Source organism: Lates calcarifer, linkage group LG6 (assembly GCF_001640805.2).
Source record: "Lates calcarifer isolate ASB-BC8 linkage group LG6, TLL_Latcal_v3, whole genome shotgun sequence".
In the NCBI taxonomy this organism is placed as follows: domain Eukaryota; kingdom Metazoa; phylum Chordata; class Actinopteri; family Centropomidae; genus Lates; species Lates calcarifer.
In genome coordinates, this window is record NC_066838.1 from 21151273 (window position 1) to 21170470 (window position 19198).

Here is a 19198-nt window from a genome sequence, read left to right on the forward strand (position 1 = left end):
CTTATTGTTTTAGTTGTATTGTAAAAATTACCAGCAGTAATTGCAGGGTGGATGTATCTTCTTTCAGACTTTGCACAATACTGCCATCCACTGTAAGAACCACAAACATGTCAGCTGTCTATAACTGGGCTAAAATAACAGAGTTACAACACACCATGCTTTGGACTTGACAGGGAAAGAGTTTTATTAGATTATGTACACTTTGTTAAAAATAATTGTACATGCCATCTTCATACAGAATACGTCCTCATCAGTGAAACATACCAGAAAAAGTGTGAAGTGTGTTGTACAGAGCCATACGGTATGAGGGATGCGATGTTTCACTGTCACTGCCTTTTGTTTCTGTGCTGTCTAATGAAGATCTTAGGTGTGTTCCATCCATCTGGCGCTTTCTTCAGCCCAGCTCGCATCCAAATCCTCTTCAGATCTTTCTCAAATTGTTTCTGATAAAGACACACAGTGGGTCATGTTAATGTACAGTTCTGATAGTTATGAAAAATTGTGCTGTAATTAGAGCAAATCAGGCATACAAGACTTACAATTCTACACAAAATAAATGTCTTTAGCCTAGACTTTGTTGCCAGTAGAATATGATAAATCATGATAAATTACACAGAGTAAAACGATACAAGTGTTAATTTCGTTATCAAACTATCACAAATCATAATGAGAAATATGCTGGAAAAACAGAAAGAAATCATATGTTACTTAAGTACGACAAGATCCATATTTGACAAAGGAATCTTTCTCACCTGCTTCTTCTTCCTCCTGCCCAACATCACCCTCCTTCTCAAGAATTTAATCCGTTTTTGCAGCTTCTTATATTTATGTCGATTCATCTTCCGTCGTCTGATCTTCAGAACATTCTTACAGCTAAGGGGTGCTGCTGGGCTCCTCTCATGCTCCAAAACGGGGACAAAAATGGGTGGCAGCACTTTCTCCTCCAGGATCTCAACGTCCTCCTGGGGCAGAGCGGACTCCAGCAGCGGAGGAAGGGAGTAACGCAGGGAGAGCCAGCTCTCCAGAGGACTTACTGACAGTTTACGTGGCACGAGAGCCTCGTCCAGCTCCGGCTCAAGCTGCACCCATTGAGGAGGAGGTGTGTTGTCTGCTGCTGTCGAGTAGTTTCTCAGTTTCTGTTTTAATGAAAAGCAGCAAGCAGGAACGACCGGCTTTGTGCATCCATTCAAAATGTCTGCATGGGATTGAAATACACCTGGGAATTAAGAAAAAAGAAATCACGTAATTATGATTTACATTACATACACAGGTAATGTAGTTCAAATTTAGTTTAAATAGACAGACAGATAGATATTTGTTTATACTTACAAGTTGCTCTATGTAATAGACTGAGACGAGGGACAATCTTTGAAGCAAACATTGTTGATGATCATCCAAATAAAGTCATCAGGAATGGGTTGACTGGTCACTTTCCTTGTGGGCATAAGAAAAGAGCTGTGTTAGTCAAAGCTTCCATGCAGCTTTCAAACTAGTGATGAAACAATGAGTTTAAAGGGTACTCCAATATCTTGAACCCAGTTGCTAGAATACCACTGCTTCAATCGTTTAGTTTGTGTGTGTGTTACTGTGTGACTTTGAATGGTGAAAGAAGTATTCAGATCCTTTACATAAGTACCACAGAATAACACAAAGGAAAACTGTGAGATGTGATTAAAAACTAAAAGAAAGCTTAAGTGGACCACAAATTCATTTATTCATTTATTTTTCTAACTACAGTTTCCAAGGTAAAGTACGAACTTTCACGCTCAACTGTTACACATGTTGATTTGTCCAATCAACAATTTGAAAAACAAAAGATATGTAATTTATGATATAACATATTAAATATAATATAATTCATGATATAAAAGAGCAACAGAGAAAAACAGCAAAACCTCACATTAGAGAAGCTGGAATTTTCAAAAGATAAATGACTTAAATGATGAATTGCTGTCGACCGATGCTGAACTAATTAATTCATTGTTGTTACTCTACATTAGCAGATTAATACATTAGTGAACGGACATAAATTTTAAATGGATAATCAACCTTGGTCCTACTTTAGAAAACATGAGGATGTTTTGGCTTATCTCGGTTTTTAATCACAGTAAATAGAAATATCTTACGGTTTCTGGCTGTCGGTCGAAGAAAATAAAAAGGCTGAAGCGTTGCCTTACGATACGATAATGACCAGGACTGTCAGTTGCAGTCACACTATGTGTCAACATGTCCATCCTCGGGATTAGGTTAGCCGACGCAGGCAGCGGTTAGACGGTTATCGATACCCTTAACTACATCAAAATCATGAAATGCATGGATGTAAACGAGGAATTGTAAATGAATAAATATTTAAAAACAAGCAATCAAGTCATTTTCTAGCTGCCAGGTGCTCCCCGGCGCACAGCATCGCAGAGCTAGGGCTGTTGCTAATGCTAGCTTGAATTGTAGCTTCGGTTTGGACGTGGAAGTCGCGAAATTATCACCAGAAATAAATAAAGAGTGTTGCCTGCTTTTAAATCTCTGACAACACGAACACAATAAATAAACTTATTTTTTTAAAAAACAGTGTTATGTTACCTACCTTTACGGTGACCGGGATTTTCGACTTCAATGTGACTTCAGGAGCCGACGTCCTGCTGGTGCGACACAAATTTACTGCGCTTCCTGTTTCTCATAGCGGTGAAAGGTTCCGCAGGAGATAGATAACCAGACGACCAAGACAAATGGAGAAGATTTTGTGAACCTATTAGGCTTATTATGCACCCAATAATAATAATGACAATAATAGAAAAATAATGATAATAATAATACTTCTTGCTCAGATGCATATAGCTTTGTTACATTTTTTGCTTGTAATTATAAAATGAACAAATAAATTACAAATATTTATTTTATTTTACTTTTCATAATTGAATAACATTGTGTGAGCCTAGGCTCAGCATCACACAGTGAATAAGTTGACTACTTAAATGACTCCACTGGAGGGCACTGACAATCTAAGTAGAATGGTAGGTGTGCAGATGAACTATTAACTTTTAATGATTCTATGGAATAGTTTGATTCAGGCGAGGGTTGCGTCCTCAATCTGCCTGAATACAGCAAAGCAATGAAATACAAACGTAGGATAAATTATAGAGAGGACCTCTGAGAGAACATGAACATGAATACATGAATACACAAATAATACAGGCAAATGCTTTGAATCATTGGCATCTGACTTACTTTGACTCTTTTGTAACTTGCTGTGGGCGCACAGTTTATTAGCTTCGACATATTCATATCACTCAAAATACCTTAGACATCTGTGCAGGTCATTAGTATTTATTCTGTATCTGCAAACATTTGAAAATGAAAATTTAAGCCTGCAGCCCATATGAAATAGGTAAGAGAAAGTTATGCTTATGCCAAGTGGTGATGATCTGTAAACTAATCTATACAAAATAGAAAAAATATTGAATTTAGAGATGAGCTTACCAAAGGATTTATATGTACTATAAATAACTGCAGATGTAAATTGCAAAAGTATTCCACATTCTTTATTATTAAAAATCTCAATGTGGTGCCAGCCAACAGTGTTCAATGTAATATGTATCTTGTGCTATGTTTTTTTGACTTAACTTCAAACATCTGCTGGTAGGCTAACAAAAACATCAGAGATCTTAAGACATTACTAGACTTATTTATATAATGCTACAAACACTTTGGAATTGGTCTATTAATATTTTGTGGGCAGATACATTTAAAAAAGATGTTTCGGATATGATTCAGTTTTATTTCCTTTTGACTCATTAAAACTGAGTATGTTTCTCTCTTCAGCATGACACAGTTGTGTAACCAGGGAAGCCTCCACTTCCCTGCTTGCTCTAGTTCTAAATACTTGTGGGCAACCACATCGAATCATTTATTCATGGGGCTTTCTTTCATTAAGATGGTGGGAAATGGAACATCTACAGTATGCAGCATTTCACAGCAGGGATTTTCACTACATTGGATTCAGAAAATTGTGTTTGTGTTCAAAAATTTTTTTTTGAATACTGACAAAAATAAAGCAAAAGAATGAATTTGCATTGAGTGATGCTTTGCAGGGCAAGAAAGGATGTTCACAACAGTCTGTAAAGTTGTCAGGGCATTTATTTACAATAAAAACAACAACAACAAAACATTCATTTCATTGTAAATCCTGCTGGCTATTAACTATTTTCTTCTCTATCTATACTTACACCTTCAGTTTGTGATGATAAGGCAACTGAAATGATCAGCAGGATGTACTGTGAGATCTTCCCTTTTACAGAACAGTCTGAATAGATTTTAAAATCATCTTATAATACAAAAGTCTCTGAAAATAATATTTAAATGAAAGTGTATGAGAAAAAAACTGTAAATTGTTAACTTGGCAGTTATTTCGAGGTGTTGGTCAATCCCATCTCGTACATTATATACTATGTTCTCCAACTAAATATCTATTTACAAAATCAGTAGTTGTATTTCGAGTTATTCTCTCACTAGCAAATAAATATTCACCATTTTATTATAATTGCATTGCAAATTTACTGCGCTGACAGAGATCTGACCCCTGAAAAACACAGAGCTTTACAGATGACAACGTTATAATTTACTCCGAAGCAACATATATAGAGTAAGTACATGACAGGAGGCTGAATGTAGTCACCACAGAGGTACAGTATAACAGATGCACGCCATAAATGCCACTTCAATAGGAACCAAATCAATAAATAAAAACATATAATCGAGGGGAAAAAGCAACTCAGAGCATAATGTAGAGAGTGATCTCCACACCAGCAAACACGACAGACAAAGCAGGTAAATCAGTCATTGACGGATATATCCATTTATTAGCAGACTATACAGACAGTGTTGGTGCATTGCACTACCATTTTTCTAAAGAAACTAGTGTGCTTAAAAAGTATTCTGAATATATTAGCTTCAAATCTTAATCTAATACTGCTGTTCTCTTATTGGCTGCAGAACATGTGAGTCAAAGAAGTGAGGTAAAATAATTTGGAGGAACACGGACATTGCATGTTTAAGTATTAAGGCCATTTCATTTTATTTACAATACACTGCTATCTTTACTGTGACTGGTGTTGTTAAGTTTGAAATCTTATTTTATGGAGATTTGAGTGGTAGGGGAAAGAGTACAATTGTTTTGCTGCAGCTATATACAGTCCTTCTATTTGGATTTTACCCAGGAAATAATCACATTTCACAGCATCTGACAGAACAATTCTACATCACATCAGATATGTTGTTATAAAATCCTCATCTTTGTCGCTGAATATTTGGTATTACGTATACATCAGAGATCTCTACTGAGTCACAACCTTTTTTGATGTGGTGAAACCATCCAGGCAATGATCCCCTCAATGCTGCTGCAAAAGTTCTTCTCACAGTCTCAACAGAGATATCAATGGCACTGTCTTTACCCTGTGCAGCCAGCACACCTAGGCTTTAACAAGACAAACTAAACCCAAATAATATCTTTTACAAATCAAAACAATTACATTTGTAGATAAAATGTGTGCTTTTGAAATAAAGATCAGGTAAAAAAATAACAACATACAACTAGGCAACAGATGTGTGAGGAGGCAAAGAAAAGAGTGGAAGGAAACAACACTGTGCAAAAGCTGGCCCCTCTTTGTGCGTCATCCTCTCCAGTGTCCTCCAGGCTTCTGGACTTCTGCGCTCTGACCCTCAGTGAGCAGCAGGCTGGCCAGGCTCCACCTGCATTTTCTCTTCTTTCTCATCTTCCTCATCTTTCTCCCTCTCATCACTGGTCATGGCGAATGCCTGCACTTGTCTCATCTCCCAGAAGGATCGTGACTTATGGGAATGCTTTGGGAATAAGAGAGACATCTGGTAAAAACCTCTCATACAAATAAATGTATAAGAATACAGTCTATTCATATATGTATGTTGAGAAAACATCTATATGTCATGGCGTGATTTAAACAGTTATACAGAAAACACCTGAATAAACACTATATGTGTACAAGCAGCATTTGGTTTGGTATCAGTTAACTGCATATACAGTCTCTAGTCCATTTTGCATTGTTTAAATCTATGGAATTAGAGACTGTGAGAGGGTATTGAGGAAAGTCTAACCTGAAGATGGAGATCCAGGATACAACCAGGTGTGTGGAGCTAACAATTCTGCACACAGAGATGCACAAACAGCAATAAAAAACCAAATGGAGCAGAACCAAACATCAGCAACAGCACACAAGAAGCAATACAGCACCACAGGGCAGTAAAGCAGAGATTGTATTGTTACGGTTATAGATTCAGTGCAGCACCCATGGTGTGTGTACTTGGTCAGTTTTCATTAAAATAAACAAACAAAAACCACACACACACACACACACACAACCAAGCAGATTAAGAGGTAGCTCATGATTAAGGAGTCAGATTTCCGTTACTTCAGGATGGGTTTGACTCACCGATGAGGACTGATGATCATGTGGTCGTTCCAGTTTGATACGAATGTCTGTCCCTTTTCCTCGATCAGGTTTCCCAGGCCCTGAAGGATAAGTCAAAACTGTATGAAACTAATCACACCAAACATTTTAAGCTATCTTTTGAATATTTAATTATGAACCTTTGTGTGTTTTTCTATGGTGCACCAGAAAAATGTTCACCTCTGTGGCTATTATATGGTCATCTGGTTTACTCATCTACATCATTCTGCCTTCATTTAAAGACTAATATCCTGTTGTCTCATGGACCTGCTTCACCAAGCACTCCACCTCTCTCACCTGGGGAGCTCCCACGACTGGTGGTACTGGTGCTGCTGATGCTGTCCTCCAGCCAGGTGCTGTAGGTGAAGGAGTCTCGCTTGTGTGGTGTGCCAGCAGATGACAGACTCTCCTTGGGAGTGTACAGAGGAGAGACACAGGGAAAACACACATGCCATTTAGAGCAGAAGACAAAGAGATGACTCAAAAGACTAATGATTGTGTTGTCTCACAGTGACACATACTGAATACACTCACCATGCCTGTGTCATAGTCCTCCTGTGGCCTCTGTCTCGTTCTCCTCCACCACACTGGCGAAGCTGCTCGCGTTGGAGGAGGAGCGGGAGAGGTCATGACCCTCAGGGATGGACGGGGCCCTGCCACCGAGATAAGAACTACACCCTGGGTTAACCACTCTCCAGAACAGCCAAACCTTTATCTTATGTATAAGACAGTCATTCAGCATGCTGCTGCAGCTCAAGATAACCCAGCGGTTTACACAGGTATGGCCACACAAAATACAAATTAATGTCTATCATACACACCTGTTCTTGGTGGTTGTGAGCACTTCAGGGGAGCTCTGATTGGACGAGTTGTCAGATTTGGGGTCTTGAGAGACGTGACCGCTGTCAGGGGTCTTCTGGGTATTTGGGGAGTTCTCTCTACTGCTACATAAGGCATAAATATATCAATAAAATATCAGAAAAAACAAATAGAATGTAACATAGAGAAAAAAACAATACATTTCTAACAAGTGAAAGATAGTTAATTATTAAATTTAGCTCTGGTATTTTAATATGTTAGAGGGAGAAAATACATGTGGCATGTGGATACACACAAAATAGAAGCAAGAATGTGCAGGAGATGTCTCTCACCTCTTCTCCTGGACTTCCTGAATATTTTCAATACCGATGGCACTGCTTCGCCTGGAGCTGAAAGGACCAGATTTTTTCCTGGTTGGGCTTTTCCCCGGGATTATCAAAGACTGCCAGGGAGAGAGGAGAGACAGTCAGTGTCTCAGTTAAAATACCTCTAATATCTTAAATTTCTTAGCGTAATATTAAATTAATTTCAAGAGCTTATCAGTATATTTATTTATTACTGAGGGAAGTAAATGGTTATTTTTAAATTAACCATTCAAATTTCACTTTATTGTATTCATTTAGAAAAATGTTTTTAAAAAAACATGTCGCACTGAATTATCAGACTGAGGAGTAACACTGCTCCTTTTGAGTTGTTACTATAATGAAAAAAATGTTAAAATATGCACTTAGCAGCTTAATGTCAAGCCCTGGTGCCAGTCTTCCAGCCAGAGCAGAGCACACTAAGGCGGGAGATGAAAGATGGATTTAAAGGCTCCAGGGCCCTACCACTAAATATGCTTTCTCAGCAACTGCTTTGTTCATTCAATCTCCCTTTTAAAGCTCTCAAAATAAGAACTTGAAAAAGCCTTTTATTCAATGTGGCTTCAAAGAGCAAGAGAAGGATTCTTTTTTTTTCATGATTTCTCTGTAAGGGGCTCATTAAATTATTAATATTCATCATTTTTAAACAAATAGAGAATTAAGGATACTGATTTAAAACACACAATAGGCCAAAAAGACTACTGCAGTGACAAGATAGGAAAGTGAGAATACAGTAAAATCTAAAGCATTATACAGAAGGGAACCAAGGGTGGTGTTTTCAAATAATAATTAAAATAGTTTCTAAATGGTAGTGTATGTAAAAGACTGGAATTATCAAATCAATCAATGTGAAATGCGCAGAAAAATAGCAATATCTGTTTTGTTTTAGCGCAGTTCTTTGTACATCCTGTCTGTAACACACAATCCATACTATGTTGTACACACATAAGGGTGCTGATATGTGTAGAGAAAAGTGTTTGGCCATGATGCAGTGGAGCTATGCAGACAAAAAGAAAGGAGCAAAGAGGAGGAGTGAGTCATTAGAGAGAGAAGTTAGAATTAGACATGAACCTCTTCTACTGTTCCTATCCCTATGGCACTGCCTCGACGTCCATATTTACTGGGACTTTTGCCTGGGACAAGCAATGACTGAGCCACACAGAAAGAGGAGAGACAGAGAGAGTAAGAAAGAGAGAGAGAGACAGACAGAGAGAGTGGTGATGACAGACGACAAAAAGGAAGAGAGGAGGGCAAAGGGGAGGGAGAGAAAACATGAGATATATACAAATATATATGAGATTCCATGCAGTAAGTCATGTTGTTCAAACAAAATACAAAGCACGTGTTAACTGGAGAATACAAGGAAGGACTTTTTTTTGGCACCATGGGTGCAACACAGGCAGCTGAATGGGAGAGAGAAATGATGAGCCAGTTACAGTATGGGAGCCATATGCCTGTGTGAGAGAGGATGAAGAAGAGATAAAAACAACAGAGGAGGACATAGAGCATGTTATACATCAGGTTTCACATCGAGACAGGGTTATGGGCAAAAAGCAAGCTTCAGTCATATTCATTAATAAATCATGTTGGTCAATAATACTGGTTAGTTATTTTTGAAGGCATGTGATCTAAAAATGTGATCTGGAAATAAAATATTAATGTACTGAAGTCTGTTTGTTTGCATATAAATGACTAAAAATCCTGTTCAATGTCTGACACAGAGAGATATTAAATTTCATAATGATTTTCATTTCCATACAAATCAGTGAATTTCCATAACAAACACTACACCCACAGCTCCCCAAAAATACAGTACATGTCAAATAAGCAACCATATGCATAGTAACAGTCATGCAAATACCTTGTAACTTAAAATTTAGGTGAGTTTCATGTTTCACTTTAAACTAAAGGATGAATATCTATGCCAGAAGATTTTGGTTTAACATGCAGTGTTTTCAGAACATTCTATAAATTCATAGAGGCAAAAAAGTTTTCATTCAAACATACAAGGTTTTCACCTAATGGCGGAAACATACATTTGTTCATAATCACAGTTTAAAACATTGTGCGATCACTGAAAAAGTCCACAAGCTTTAGCTGGCATGCACATGTACACACACACACATACACACAAACAAGATTCAACCCACATTCATTAGAATTCAAGAGAGCACTTATGAGCAGTGCAGATGCATGGGGGATTTAAATAATGAGAACACAAGTAAAACACAGTAAATATTAAACGCAGCTTTAACCCAGGGGAGAAATTCACCTCGTGTCCTACAATTATTCACTTCTATGGGTGTGTCAGTCCATCTTGTGTTGGCAGACAATGTGCAACCGTTGGAATGCGAGAGCCAAGTTTAAGACCCAGGCATAGATGCTCCACTCAACCGAGTGTGTAACCCTTCTCTGAGTGAGAAGTTAGTGCAGCAGGCAAGTGAGGGAAGAGGGGGCATGAACTCTAGTAGAATTGCTGGGAGGAGGTAGAGGAAGTGAGACCTGCCTCACTCAATACCAGGAGTGGGACTGTACTTACTATCCCTGGGAATTTGGGGCTCTCTGCGGGGCTGTGGTTAAAGTTGCCGCTCAGGCTAGTGGAGACTGTGTGCGGCTTCTTGAAAGTAAGACCCATGGCATCCATAGATTGGCTCCTGCTGCGGATCACTCGCTAAAGAGAGAGATGAGGAGGAGGAGATACATTCAGATGGCGCTGGCCCCTGCGACCCTCAGCATTGCTGTACGGTGTTACAGGCCGAGAAGAGCCTCGGGGCTGTCCCTGAACACTGACCACTACAGGCAGAGAGCACTGGCCTGATGCTAATCCTGACAGACAAGGAAGCGACACAGAACACTGCTAAGCTTTAATGCCCGCAGGGGGTTCAGATGAGTCATTATGTTTGGATAGGTGGTAAGAGAAGAGAGGGGAAGTAGAAGGGCCAAGTGGCTTGCAGATGTCTCACCACACTGAGCTTAAACACAGCCAGGAGAAGTTTAAAGCCCAGTGCACCCCTTTGCAGGCATGGAGCAGAGTGGAGAGGCAGAGGCGTCTGATGGTGAAAGAAAACAATCCACTCTCTTTGATATTATGATGCTCAAAGATGACAGAATTATTTAGGTAAGTGACCAGTGACTGAACACTGGGGCATGCAGAGAACACAGCAGCACAGAACAGCTAGAAAGCATGTGGGAAGAAAAGCTGGGAAGCCAAGAGTGGTGTGTTTCAGCAGGACAGCAGAGCTTCTCTTCATTCAGATTAATAGAGATTGGGGCAGATTGATAAAACCCTTACAGCCTGCAGCTTGCATATAGACAAGAACATCCCTGAAAGACTGCCAGAGAGAAGACATCCTTTTTTACATTCACAGAAAAAAATATCTGACAGCTGGTACATTATGTGGTTACTACAACTACTGTAGATGCCAGTTTTATACTATTCCTGTGTAGTGACAATGATCCTTATAGTCTTATAATGACACTTAAGGGAGTGGTTTGACATTTTTGAAAAATACACTTATTTGTTTTCTTGCTCAGAATTAGATGAGAAGATCCATCCATTCATTTTCTACCGTTTTATCCAGAGTCAGGTTGTGGTGACAGCAGGTTAAACAAGATAATTCAGATGTCCCATTCCCCAGCAGCATTTCCGTGCCACAGAGCTAGGTCTACATAGCTCTTAAATAAGCTAAGAGAACTTGCTGCTGGCTACAGCTTCATATAGCAGACAACTCGTAGGAAACCCTGGGGTAGAGCTAGAACACACAGGAGAGAATATATATCTCATTTGGTCTGGGAACACCTCAGGATCCACCAGAAGGAGCTGGAAAATGTTGCTGGAGAGTGGGACGTCTGGACTACCTCACTTAACTTATTGCCACGTGACCTGATTCCAGATAGGCAGCAGAGAATGGATGGGCGAATGTTAAGCTAAGCTAACTGGATGTGGACTGTAACTAATACTTACCAGACATACATATCAATCTTCTCATTTAATACTTGGCATGAAAGCAAATAAGCATGTTCCAAAATGCTAGTTCTTTAATAGAGATAAGACTGAACTTGAATTTAAATTTCAGTCTACGTAGAAAACAGTGTTCCTTTCCATTATCCCAGTGCTAGCATAAGTAAAATATAGAATTTAAATCTTTACAAAGGACTTTGTTTATGCAAACACATTTTAGCTTCTCAGGCCTTTTCCACTGAAGCAGAAATATGCAGGAAGTAAAGCTGTCGGTTTGAAGCCCCAGCGTCTGCTGCTGCCTCTCCAGTTACCTTGAAGGACTCAAAGAAGCCCCCTCCTCCTCCACTCCCATTTTCCAGTTTGTCGTCCTCTCCTCCAACTCCCATCATGGCCTGGCTGTTCACATGGAGCTCCTCATACAGTGTCTCTAACAAGGCCGACCGCGTTCGTTCCTTACACACACACATACACGAAGAGGAACATGAAACAATGAGAAGCAAAGGATACTTTGTATGGCTCTGACCAGAGATGCAAAATGACAGAACTGTTTTTTAGATGTTTTTCAACAACTCACCTCTAATTTGGCAAATTTCTCAGCCTTGTAGCAAGCATATTCTGCATTGATGAGCTTAGTAAAAAGGAATTCATGGAATTCAGGGCCCTGAGAAGAGAGAAGCAAAGCTATCATGTTATAAATTAAAAGATGACAAAGAGATGGAAAGTGCACTGGGGAGAGGATGCAGCAGTTCAGGTCTACAAGTTGTTCTTTCTCTTACTTTTTTAAAGACAGCAGGGTTTGGGAGGGCTGGGCCAAAGAAAGGTACATCATCTCTTGCTGTCACCGACACCTAAGAATAAAGAGTGAGATGAGGTACAATCACCATTTATCACAGTAAGGAAAGTAAAGTAAAGGAATTAGGGAAATAGCTCACCTTGTAGAGAACATTGTCAGAGCACGGGTTGACCACTTGGACCACTACATAAGCGTGGAGGAAGTTGGAGGCAATCATATCTGGTACAAAGGGAGTGTTTTCTTCTTGGAATACGATGGCCACAATATCGTTCCCTATGTGCCTCTTTCTCTGTAACTGCAACGCAACAGCCACACAACAACTTAAAAAATATATTTACAGATGAATGAATGAGGGTATGCTTTTCTCAAAAACAGTAATGGTACGATCCAAGAATGTTCATGCCAAGCACTGGATGATATGTATGAGTGTTATTTGGTTATGAGATAGCTACATTTAGGATTTTTTTTAGGACATCTTAAATGCTGCCTGGAAGGGAATTTGAAAGTAATATGGGAGACCTTTTCACTGTGGTTCCTACTAATTCTTGACAAAGCCCTATCTAATTCAAATTATGCTTTGCTGAAAATTGCTTGAGCAGACTGTAAAAAAATACATTTATTTAAAAAAAATGTCCAACAGCTAAAAGCATGTGAATTTGTAAAACACCACCAGGGGGCACTGTGTCCCCTGATGGCAGCTGGGACAAGCACTGATTGGCTCAAAGGATCCAATGTTTAACACCCACTACTGCCAGGGAGACTGAACATATAGACACAGCCTCATCTGTGTTTGTGCAAGCCAGTATAGCAAATGGTGTGCAAGCTTGTGCTAATTAATCAGTGTTTGCATGAATATGTCAGACAGAGGAGGAGGAGTACTCAGCTGTCTGTGCTATGCAGTGCTGCATCTCAGCTTTAAATCACTGTGAGGGAGCAGTGCTGTTCACATAGGTAGACACTAAGACATACATTTAAAGTGATTAATGTTAACTACTAGTGGGTATTTTGCATGTACCTCCTTGTTGCTTGGCACAACAGGGAGGTACATGCAAAACACAATACTATAACACCCAGAGGGAACCAGTCTGACTGCTTGCTGTGAATCATGAAAGGTGTGTTAGCCTGGTATTGCATTACATTACCTGCTGGGTGTCCCCCTCTGTGTAAGGCAGCTTTGTGGACACATGGAACATGACCTCTTTGTTGCGGTAGTTGCAGTAGACAGATTCTGTACCAGTCTGCCCGTGAGTCACATCTAACCCTCCACGGAAACTGCAAGCACATAGAGCCATGTCTAATAGGATGTTCTCCACCATCGCTGTAGTAGCATGACCATCATTCCTGTAGCTAGCCTGACATACTGGAAATTGTAGTTATATATTTCATGTTATAAAATGTATGGTAGAGTATACTTACTGCCTTTTGAACCACAGTTAGGTCCTTACCCTTTAAAGTTGTGCAGCTCAATTTTCTCTCCTAAAAACTCCAGGAATTCTACAAAGGCAGGACTCTCTTCACTGTTGCCAAATAGCTCTTCCTCTGAAGTCTGTAACCAGTAAAAAAAACAACCTCATAAACATCAAGAAACCAAATGATGTCAGCAGCTAAAAATACTGAGGATAGTTTGTACATCACACTCTAATAATAATGCCACTTATGCCTGCATTACAAATGAAAAAGCATTAAGGACAATGGCTGAGAAGGAGAATAAAAACTAATCGAATAAGCCAGCACTAGCACAATGAGTATTTTACGTAAGGTATGTTTTTATTTCAACAGATCATTAGATTCGATAACTTGAAGCCAGTAAGTAAAGTGTACCTAGTGTGTGTTTGGCACTCTTGTTCAAACACACAGCATTTGCATTCAAAATGACAAAGGTGGCTTCGATCAATTAAAGCTTTAGGTACACTAACAGCAGGTTTAGAGATAGGCTTCAGGAAGGATTGTACAATAATGATCATGTGTGATGGAGGGTTGATTATCTATTGTTACAGAGTGGAGTGGTGATGTGAAAACAAAAGCCTGCCTCAGAATAGAAACAATGCCTGATAAGAAGCTTCTGCTGCTTATTGAGTATTTCTGTTTTATTTCCCATATGCAATATGCCTATTTAACATCATGTCTTTCTCTGCTTAGCACCACACCTGAATAGAAAATGTCAGAGAGGAGGAGCAGAGGGCACTCACTGTCTTTGTGAGGTGGCCCTTAGCTCATTCACAATGAATTTAACACTGTATTGAAACTGCTGCAGGCCTTAAGAGATTGACAGTGTAGATCTCTGCACAATGAGGTCTCCAATTTGAAGGTACAAGTGCCCTCAGCAAAGTATTCAGTAGCTCTTTTGCCCCCCCACATAGTAAACAAAAGGGCTGTGATTGCCTCAGAAAATGAGAGGGAACGTTGAAGACAGGCACAGTGACAGGGCTCGACCGAGAGCCATAATTAAGACAGAGAATGACTGAGCATAATCAGCTTCCTTGAGAAAATAAGAAATTACAATGTATAGTCCATGCTAATTGTTCTTGGACTGAATACAGTGAATATAAAAGATGCATGCATGCATCTATCCTGTTCGCCCGCTTACATCCAGGCTTTACAGCTTACCTGTCCAAACTTTTGATAGATGACCCCAAACTTGAAATTGTTGCTTATCACATGTTCATCAAAGGTGACAATAAGTCTCGAAGCCTGTAGATAAATATAGATATAACGAGAAATATTAGGAAGATAGGAGGATATTTTTACAGGTTTCTGTGCAAAAATGTTTTCAAATGTTTATCTGAGGCTATGAGTCTTCAGTACAAATCAAGAGGGTATCATCCAAAATTATAATGTGTTTAGTATGAAATTCCCTCTGTTTGTTTCCATGGACAGTGTTTCCAATGTGGGACTGGAAGACATATAAAGGGGCATATTAAGCAGCTGCAGCTATACAAACCAAACCAGATCTTACTTTTGGATAAAGGACAGGAAAAAAACGGTCCACGTTGACCTCTTCACAGACGAGCTTGGATTAAAAAAAAAACTGTCAGAATGTGCTTGGACACAACAGACAAAAAAAACATACCAAAAAAACAGACAAATCTCTGCATAATGAAAACAACTCCTCTAACCTTGGCCATTTGGACCACATTGGGAAACTCTGTCAGGCAGGAAATGGGGATCACATCGTGGTAGGTTTTCAGTTTGGTCCTGGTGAGGTCATAAAACAATCAGTGTGGTCTGATGCAACATTTTCTCAGAACTTATCAGATGGGAAAGAGATGATCCGGTATGGACCATCATCGAGCTTCCCCACCCACTCACTGGCCTAAATAGTCCATCTGTTACTCTGCTGTAGAAATGACAGCGCTGTTGACACTCTCTCTAGCTTTATGACTTTTACGATAACACCCGTGCTGAGAGGATGTGTTCATCCAGTCAATACTGGGCATTTCAGGAGCAAAAAAAAAGTAGATTATCCTGTATCTATTTCCTGTTGATCAAGGTGACATTTTATCTAAGCCTGCACGTTCAGTATTTCAGCTGCTAATGTGCACAATTCAGATTTAAAAAATTGGCTTTCTCTGTAATTTAAGCAACATTGTACTGCACCGTGTGTGCATAATGAGCGTTACCTGAGCATTAGCCGGAGATGTTCCTGGTCACCAATCACATCATACTTTAGTGAGAACACCAGATGTCCAAGGGCACTGTCCACTGAATAGTAATTAAAGTGTTCCTGAGGGCAAAGTGCACGGATACAGCCATTACTATCTGTCATAAACAGCCACACACATGTGAAGGACATGAGGATGTGCTCCAGTCATCTTTACAATCTGAGTACCTTTTCTTCTGCTGCTGCTCTTCTACTACAGGCAGATCAAATTTGTTCACATTACGCAAGAACAGGTGGCAAAGCCAAATGTATCTTCATTAGCAATAGTGTATGAGGTGCCAAACAGTGAGGCTAGTTGCTGTTAGTGGTTTATTCCACTGGGATTCTCTCATTGGTAATTCATTTCACTACTATAATGAGCAAGAAGTGCAACTGATAGTGAAATAAACTATGAGAGTAATGGAGCTCATTTGAGGAGGAAGGAAGCTGTTTTAATGAGGACATTCATGACTTCAGTAATATCACTTTGAAAACACTTTTAGAAAACACCTTCACTTGACTTCATTACTAAATAAACCTGACTATTTGATCTTTCCTATCATCATATTTAATTGCATGATTACAACCGTTAAAAAAAAATACACACAGAAAAAACTGTGAATCAACAAATTAAAGCAGGAACAAGATGAAGATGTACAGCCTAAGCTAAGAAGACATTGTGTATAGAGCAACACATACAACTACTGCATCCAGTTTCTGGAGCAGAAGCGTGTATGGAATATAAAGTAGTGCTATTTCATCACAGCAATTTAACAAGCTAAATATAATTTGGAGCAAATGTTGGAGATGATACAAATTCATTTTAAAAATGGTAAATACTTAAATTGTATACATAATCATTTTTCTATCATTTGGATTCTGCTTTTAATTTTAATTTATACAACTGTAAAGAAATTATAGGGAAAATTCAAGCCCTGTCACAAATTGCATTTCAGTTAAGAGTTAATTTACAAGTGCATGAAAGATGGAGAGAATGGTTCCACAACATATGTCCCTGGATTAGTTTAATAGATTATTATGTGTTAAGAAATTAATATGTTTTGGATCACCCCCACAATCCACTCCTGTTTTTTCTTTTTGTTTTTCATGAAAGGTTGTCTTTGAGAGCGCTTATGTTGTCATGAATATTTCATACTTTGAAAAGAAGAAGGATGAAAAAATCAAGTAAAAAAAAAATCTACATTATAGCAGAAGTGGCTAACCTTGCTCAGGAAGTGTTTCCTGAAGAGTGTGGCAGTTGTGTTACATTCCAGCTTGGTGCGGGTGTTTGGGGACAGAGGCTGCAGCTGCTCTGTGTCCACAGAGGTGTCACTGAGCTCATGGTTGGTCCCCTCAATCCAGTACCCCCCAAACTGTGGCAGGAGGATGAGAGGAAAGGGACTTTTTCTGCCCAGCACCTGTCCCAAAATATAACACAGCAAAAAAAAAAAAAAGTGATTTCTGAGAGATACATAAACACTGATGCTGAAAAGTGCTACTACAACACATTGTCACCCTACCTCATGGACACTTGGGTATGGAATGTAGTCCTCCTCGGTCTGAAAAAAATTAGGAAAAAAGCTTTGTTTGTTCCTTCCTCATCAAAGAGTAAAAATAACCACACAGTCCAACTCTATAATCCCAAAGGACGCAGAATTGCATAACTGTTATGCAGTGAAAATCAGTTTAGCAACTATATAGGAATGAGTTATCAATGCATGTTTGATCAAAGCCATTATTATCCATATACATATATATGTAACTGGGCTCACTGATCATTTTTAATCGTGCATTACCAGCATTAGCATCATATCCTGTTCAATTCTTTGTCACTAAGATTTCAGTATTTCATGCTGCAGAGCAAAATCATCAGGGCACACATTTTGAATCCTTACTAACTGTTGTATGGTAAGACCTGAGAGCATTTCACTGCTTTATGAATAATACTGTGCTACTCTGTGCCGAGGTAATCAGCCTGTCTGGCAGAGCAAGATATGGTGGAGCAGTTGTGACACAATGACCGCATCATGTGAATAACGCTCTCTCTCTCTGCACGGAGAGTCGCACCTTGAGTGGGGGAGGAAAGGTGCACCTCTGCTCATCCATCCTGTTGCCCTATGAGAGGAGAGGGGGAGATAAGAAAACCAGGAGAGAGAGACAGGAGGGTCACGCCCGGTCATCAACACAGCAGCTGGTTTTGAAGTCAACACAAATATGTGAATTCATGCACTTCTCACTGATTAGAAATACAAAAAAACCTACATAAAGCAGAGTAATAATCATGTTCTACAAGAAAACAAACTGGGAGAAAATGATCAACCTCATTACATAATGACACAGTTTTCCCAAGAGATATGCAGCAGGCAACAAAGCAAACTCAGAGAGGAACAGATGGAAAGATACAGAAAGAGTTACATTTCATACACAGGGAGCAGGGATACCAAAAGACAATTAAAGGATGCTAAAAAGCAGGTATTTGGGAGTGACTGAAAAATCTCTTAGCACACCGGAGAGGTATGGTAATAAGACCCCGGGGATTAAAAAAGATTTAGAGTGAGTAGGTGACGCTCCTATAATGAAACACCCATTGAACCTGAGTTATGTATATGTTCATGTGTGAAAGAGAGTGATGCAGTGATATTAAAGGGCTAGTGAATGGTCAACAAAGTCGATACATCATACCGATATATATTGTCTGACGGAAACAACACAATCCTGCATCACATCCCATTTCTTTCTTTCTATTACAAGATATTTTTGGGAACAATGGCCTATGTGTACTGTATCACTGATGTATTAATTACTAACACACCCACACAAATAGATTATCAAATCTGATAAGCTCTATTGTCAAACTCTGTATGTGTGGGATCACGTGATTAAAACAAACATCCTTCCCAAGCCTTCAGAAGCCAAGAGACGGTTTCTTGAGGTGAGATAATAAGCTTATAAAGCTGTCAGCCAGTGTTACAACCAGAATGTTAATAGAGACAGTGAGACACACATATTATGCTCTGACAACTCTCCTCTGAAACCACCAGACACAATATCCTTCTCGAGTGCAGATAGATAAGTATTGTTACCAAGGAGAGGGTCAGACTGCTGCAGAATTAGGAGACACATTGGCTGGTTAGTTGCTTGGTGAGT

The 19198-nt window shown here is 39.3% G+C and overlaps 2 protein-coding genes across 2 annotated transcripts in view; both read right to left on the reverse strand.

The window, feature by feature from the left end:
• Window positions 1–159: 159 nt before the first annotated feature.
• aurkaip1 (aurora kinase A interacting protein 1) lies at window positions 160–2671 on the reverse strand. Its single transcript, XM_018674493.2, has 4 exons — window positions 2582–2671; window positions 1330–1434; window positions 753–1216; window positions 160–443 (listed from the first exon to the last, which is right to left on the reverse strand). Exons 2-4 carry the CDS (start codon window positions 1379–1381, stop codon window positions 327–329), a joined length of 633 nt encoding a protein of 210 aa, XP_018530009.1. The 5' UTR covers window positions 1382–1434; window positions 2582–2671; the 3' UTR covers window positions 160–326.
• Window positions 2672–4113: 1442 nt separating this feature from the next.
• LOC108882162 (rap1 GTPase-activating protein 1-like) overlaps window positions 4114–19198 on the reverse strand; it is a 40106-nt gene continuing 25021 nt past the window's right edge. The window contains 23 exon segments of the mRNA XM_051071355.1: window positions 4114–5853; window positions 6124–6171; window positions 6459–6538; window positions 6774–6885; window positions 7011–7031; window positions 7033–7147; window positions 7298–7420; window positions 7628–7737; window positions 8729–8806; window positions 10197–10328; window positions 11930–12070; window positions 12193–12279; window positions 12395–12466; window positions 12551–12706; window positions 13554–13683; window positions 13857–13957; window positions 15019–15102; window positions 15368–15421; window positions 15528–15606; window positions 16032–16135; window positions 17275–17469; window positions 17572–17610; window positions 18119–18166. Of these exon segments, the coding sequence (XP_050927312.1) occupies window positions 6163–6171; window positions 6459–6538; window positions 6774–6885; window positions 7011–7031; window positions 7033–7147; window positions 7298–7420; window positions 7628–7737; window positions 8729–8806; window positions 10197–10328; window positions 11930–12070; window positions 12193–12279; window positions 12395–12466; window positions 12551–12706; window positions 13554–13683; window positions 13857–13957; window positions 15019–15102; window positions 15368–15421; window positions 15528–15606; window positions 16032–16135; window positions 17275–17469; window positions 17572–17610; window positions 18119–18166 (2070 nt within the window). The 3' untranslated portion in view covers window positions 4114–5853; window positions 6124–6162.

What these genes read in the sequence shown, in the direction of transcription:
- aurkaip1 (XM_018674493.2), bottom strand. Translation starts at nt 1,381, where the DNA reads ATGTTTGCTTCAAAGATTGTCCCTCGTCTCAGTCTATTACATAGAGCA. An exon ending in TCTATTACATAGAGCAACTT is followed by an intron (nt 1,217 to 1,329) that starts GTAAGTATAAAC and finishes CTTAATTCCCAG; the next exon opens with GTGTATTTCAATCCCATGCA. An exon ending in GCAGGAGGAAGAAGAAGCAG is followed by an intron (nt 444 to 752) that starts GTGAGAAAGATT and finishes TGTCTTTATCAG; the next exon opens with AAACAATTTGAGAAAGATCT.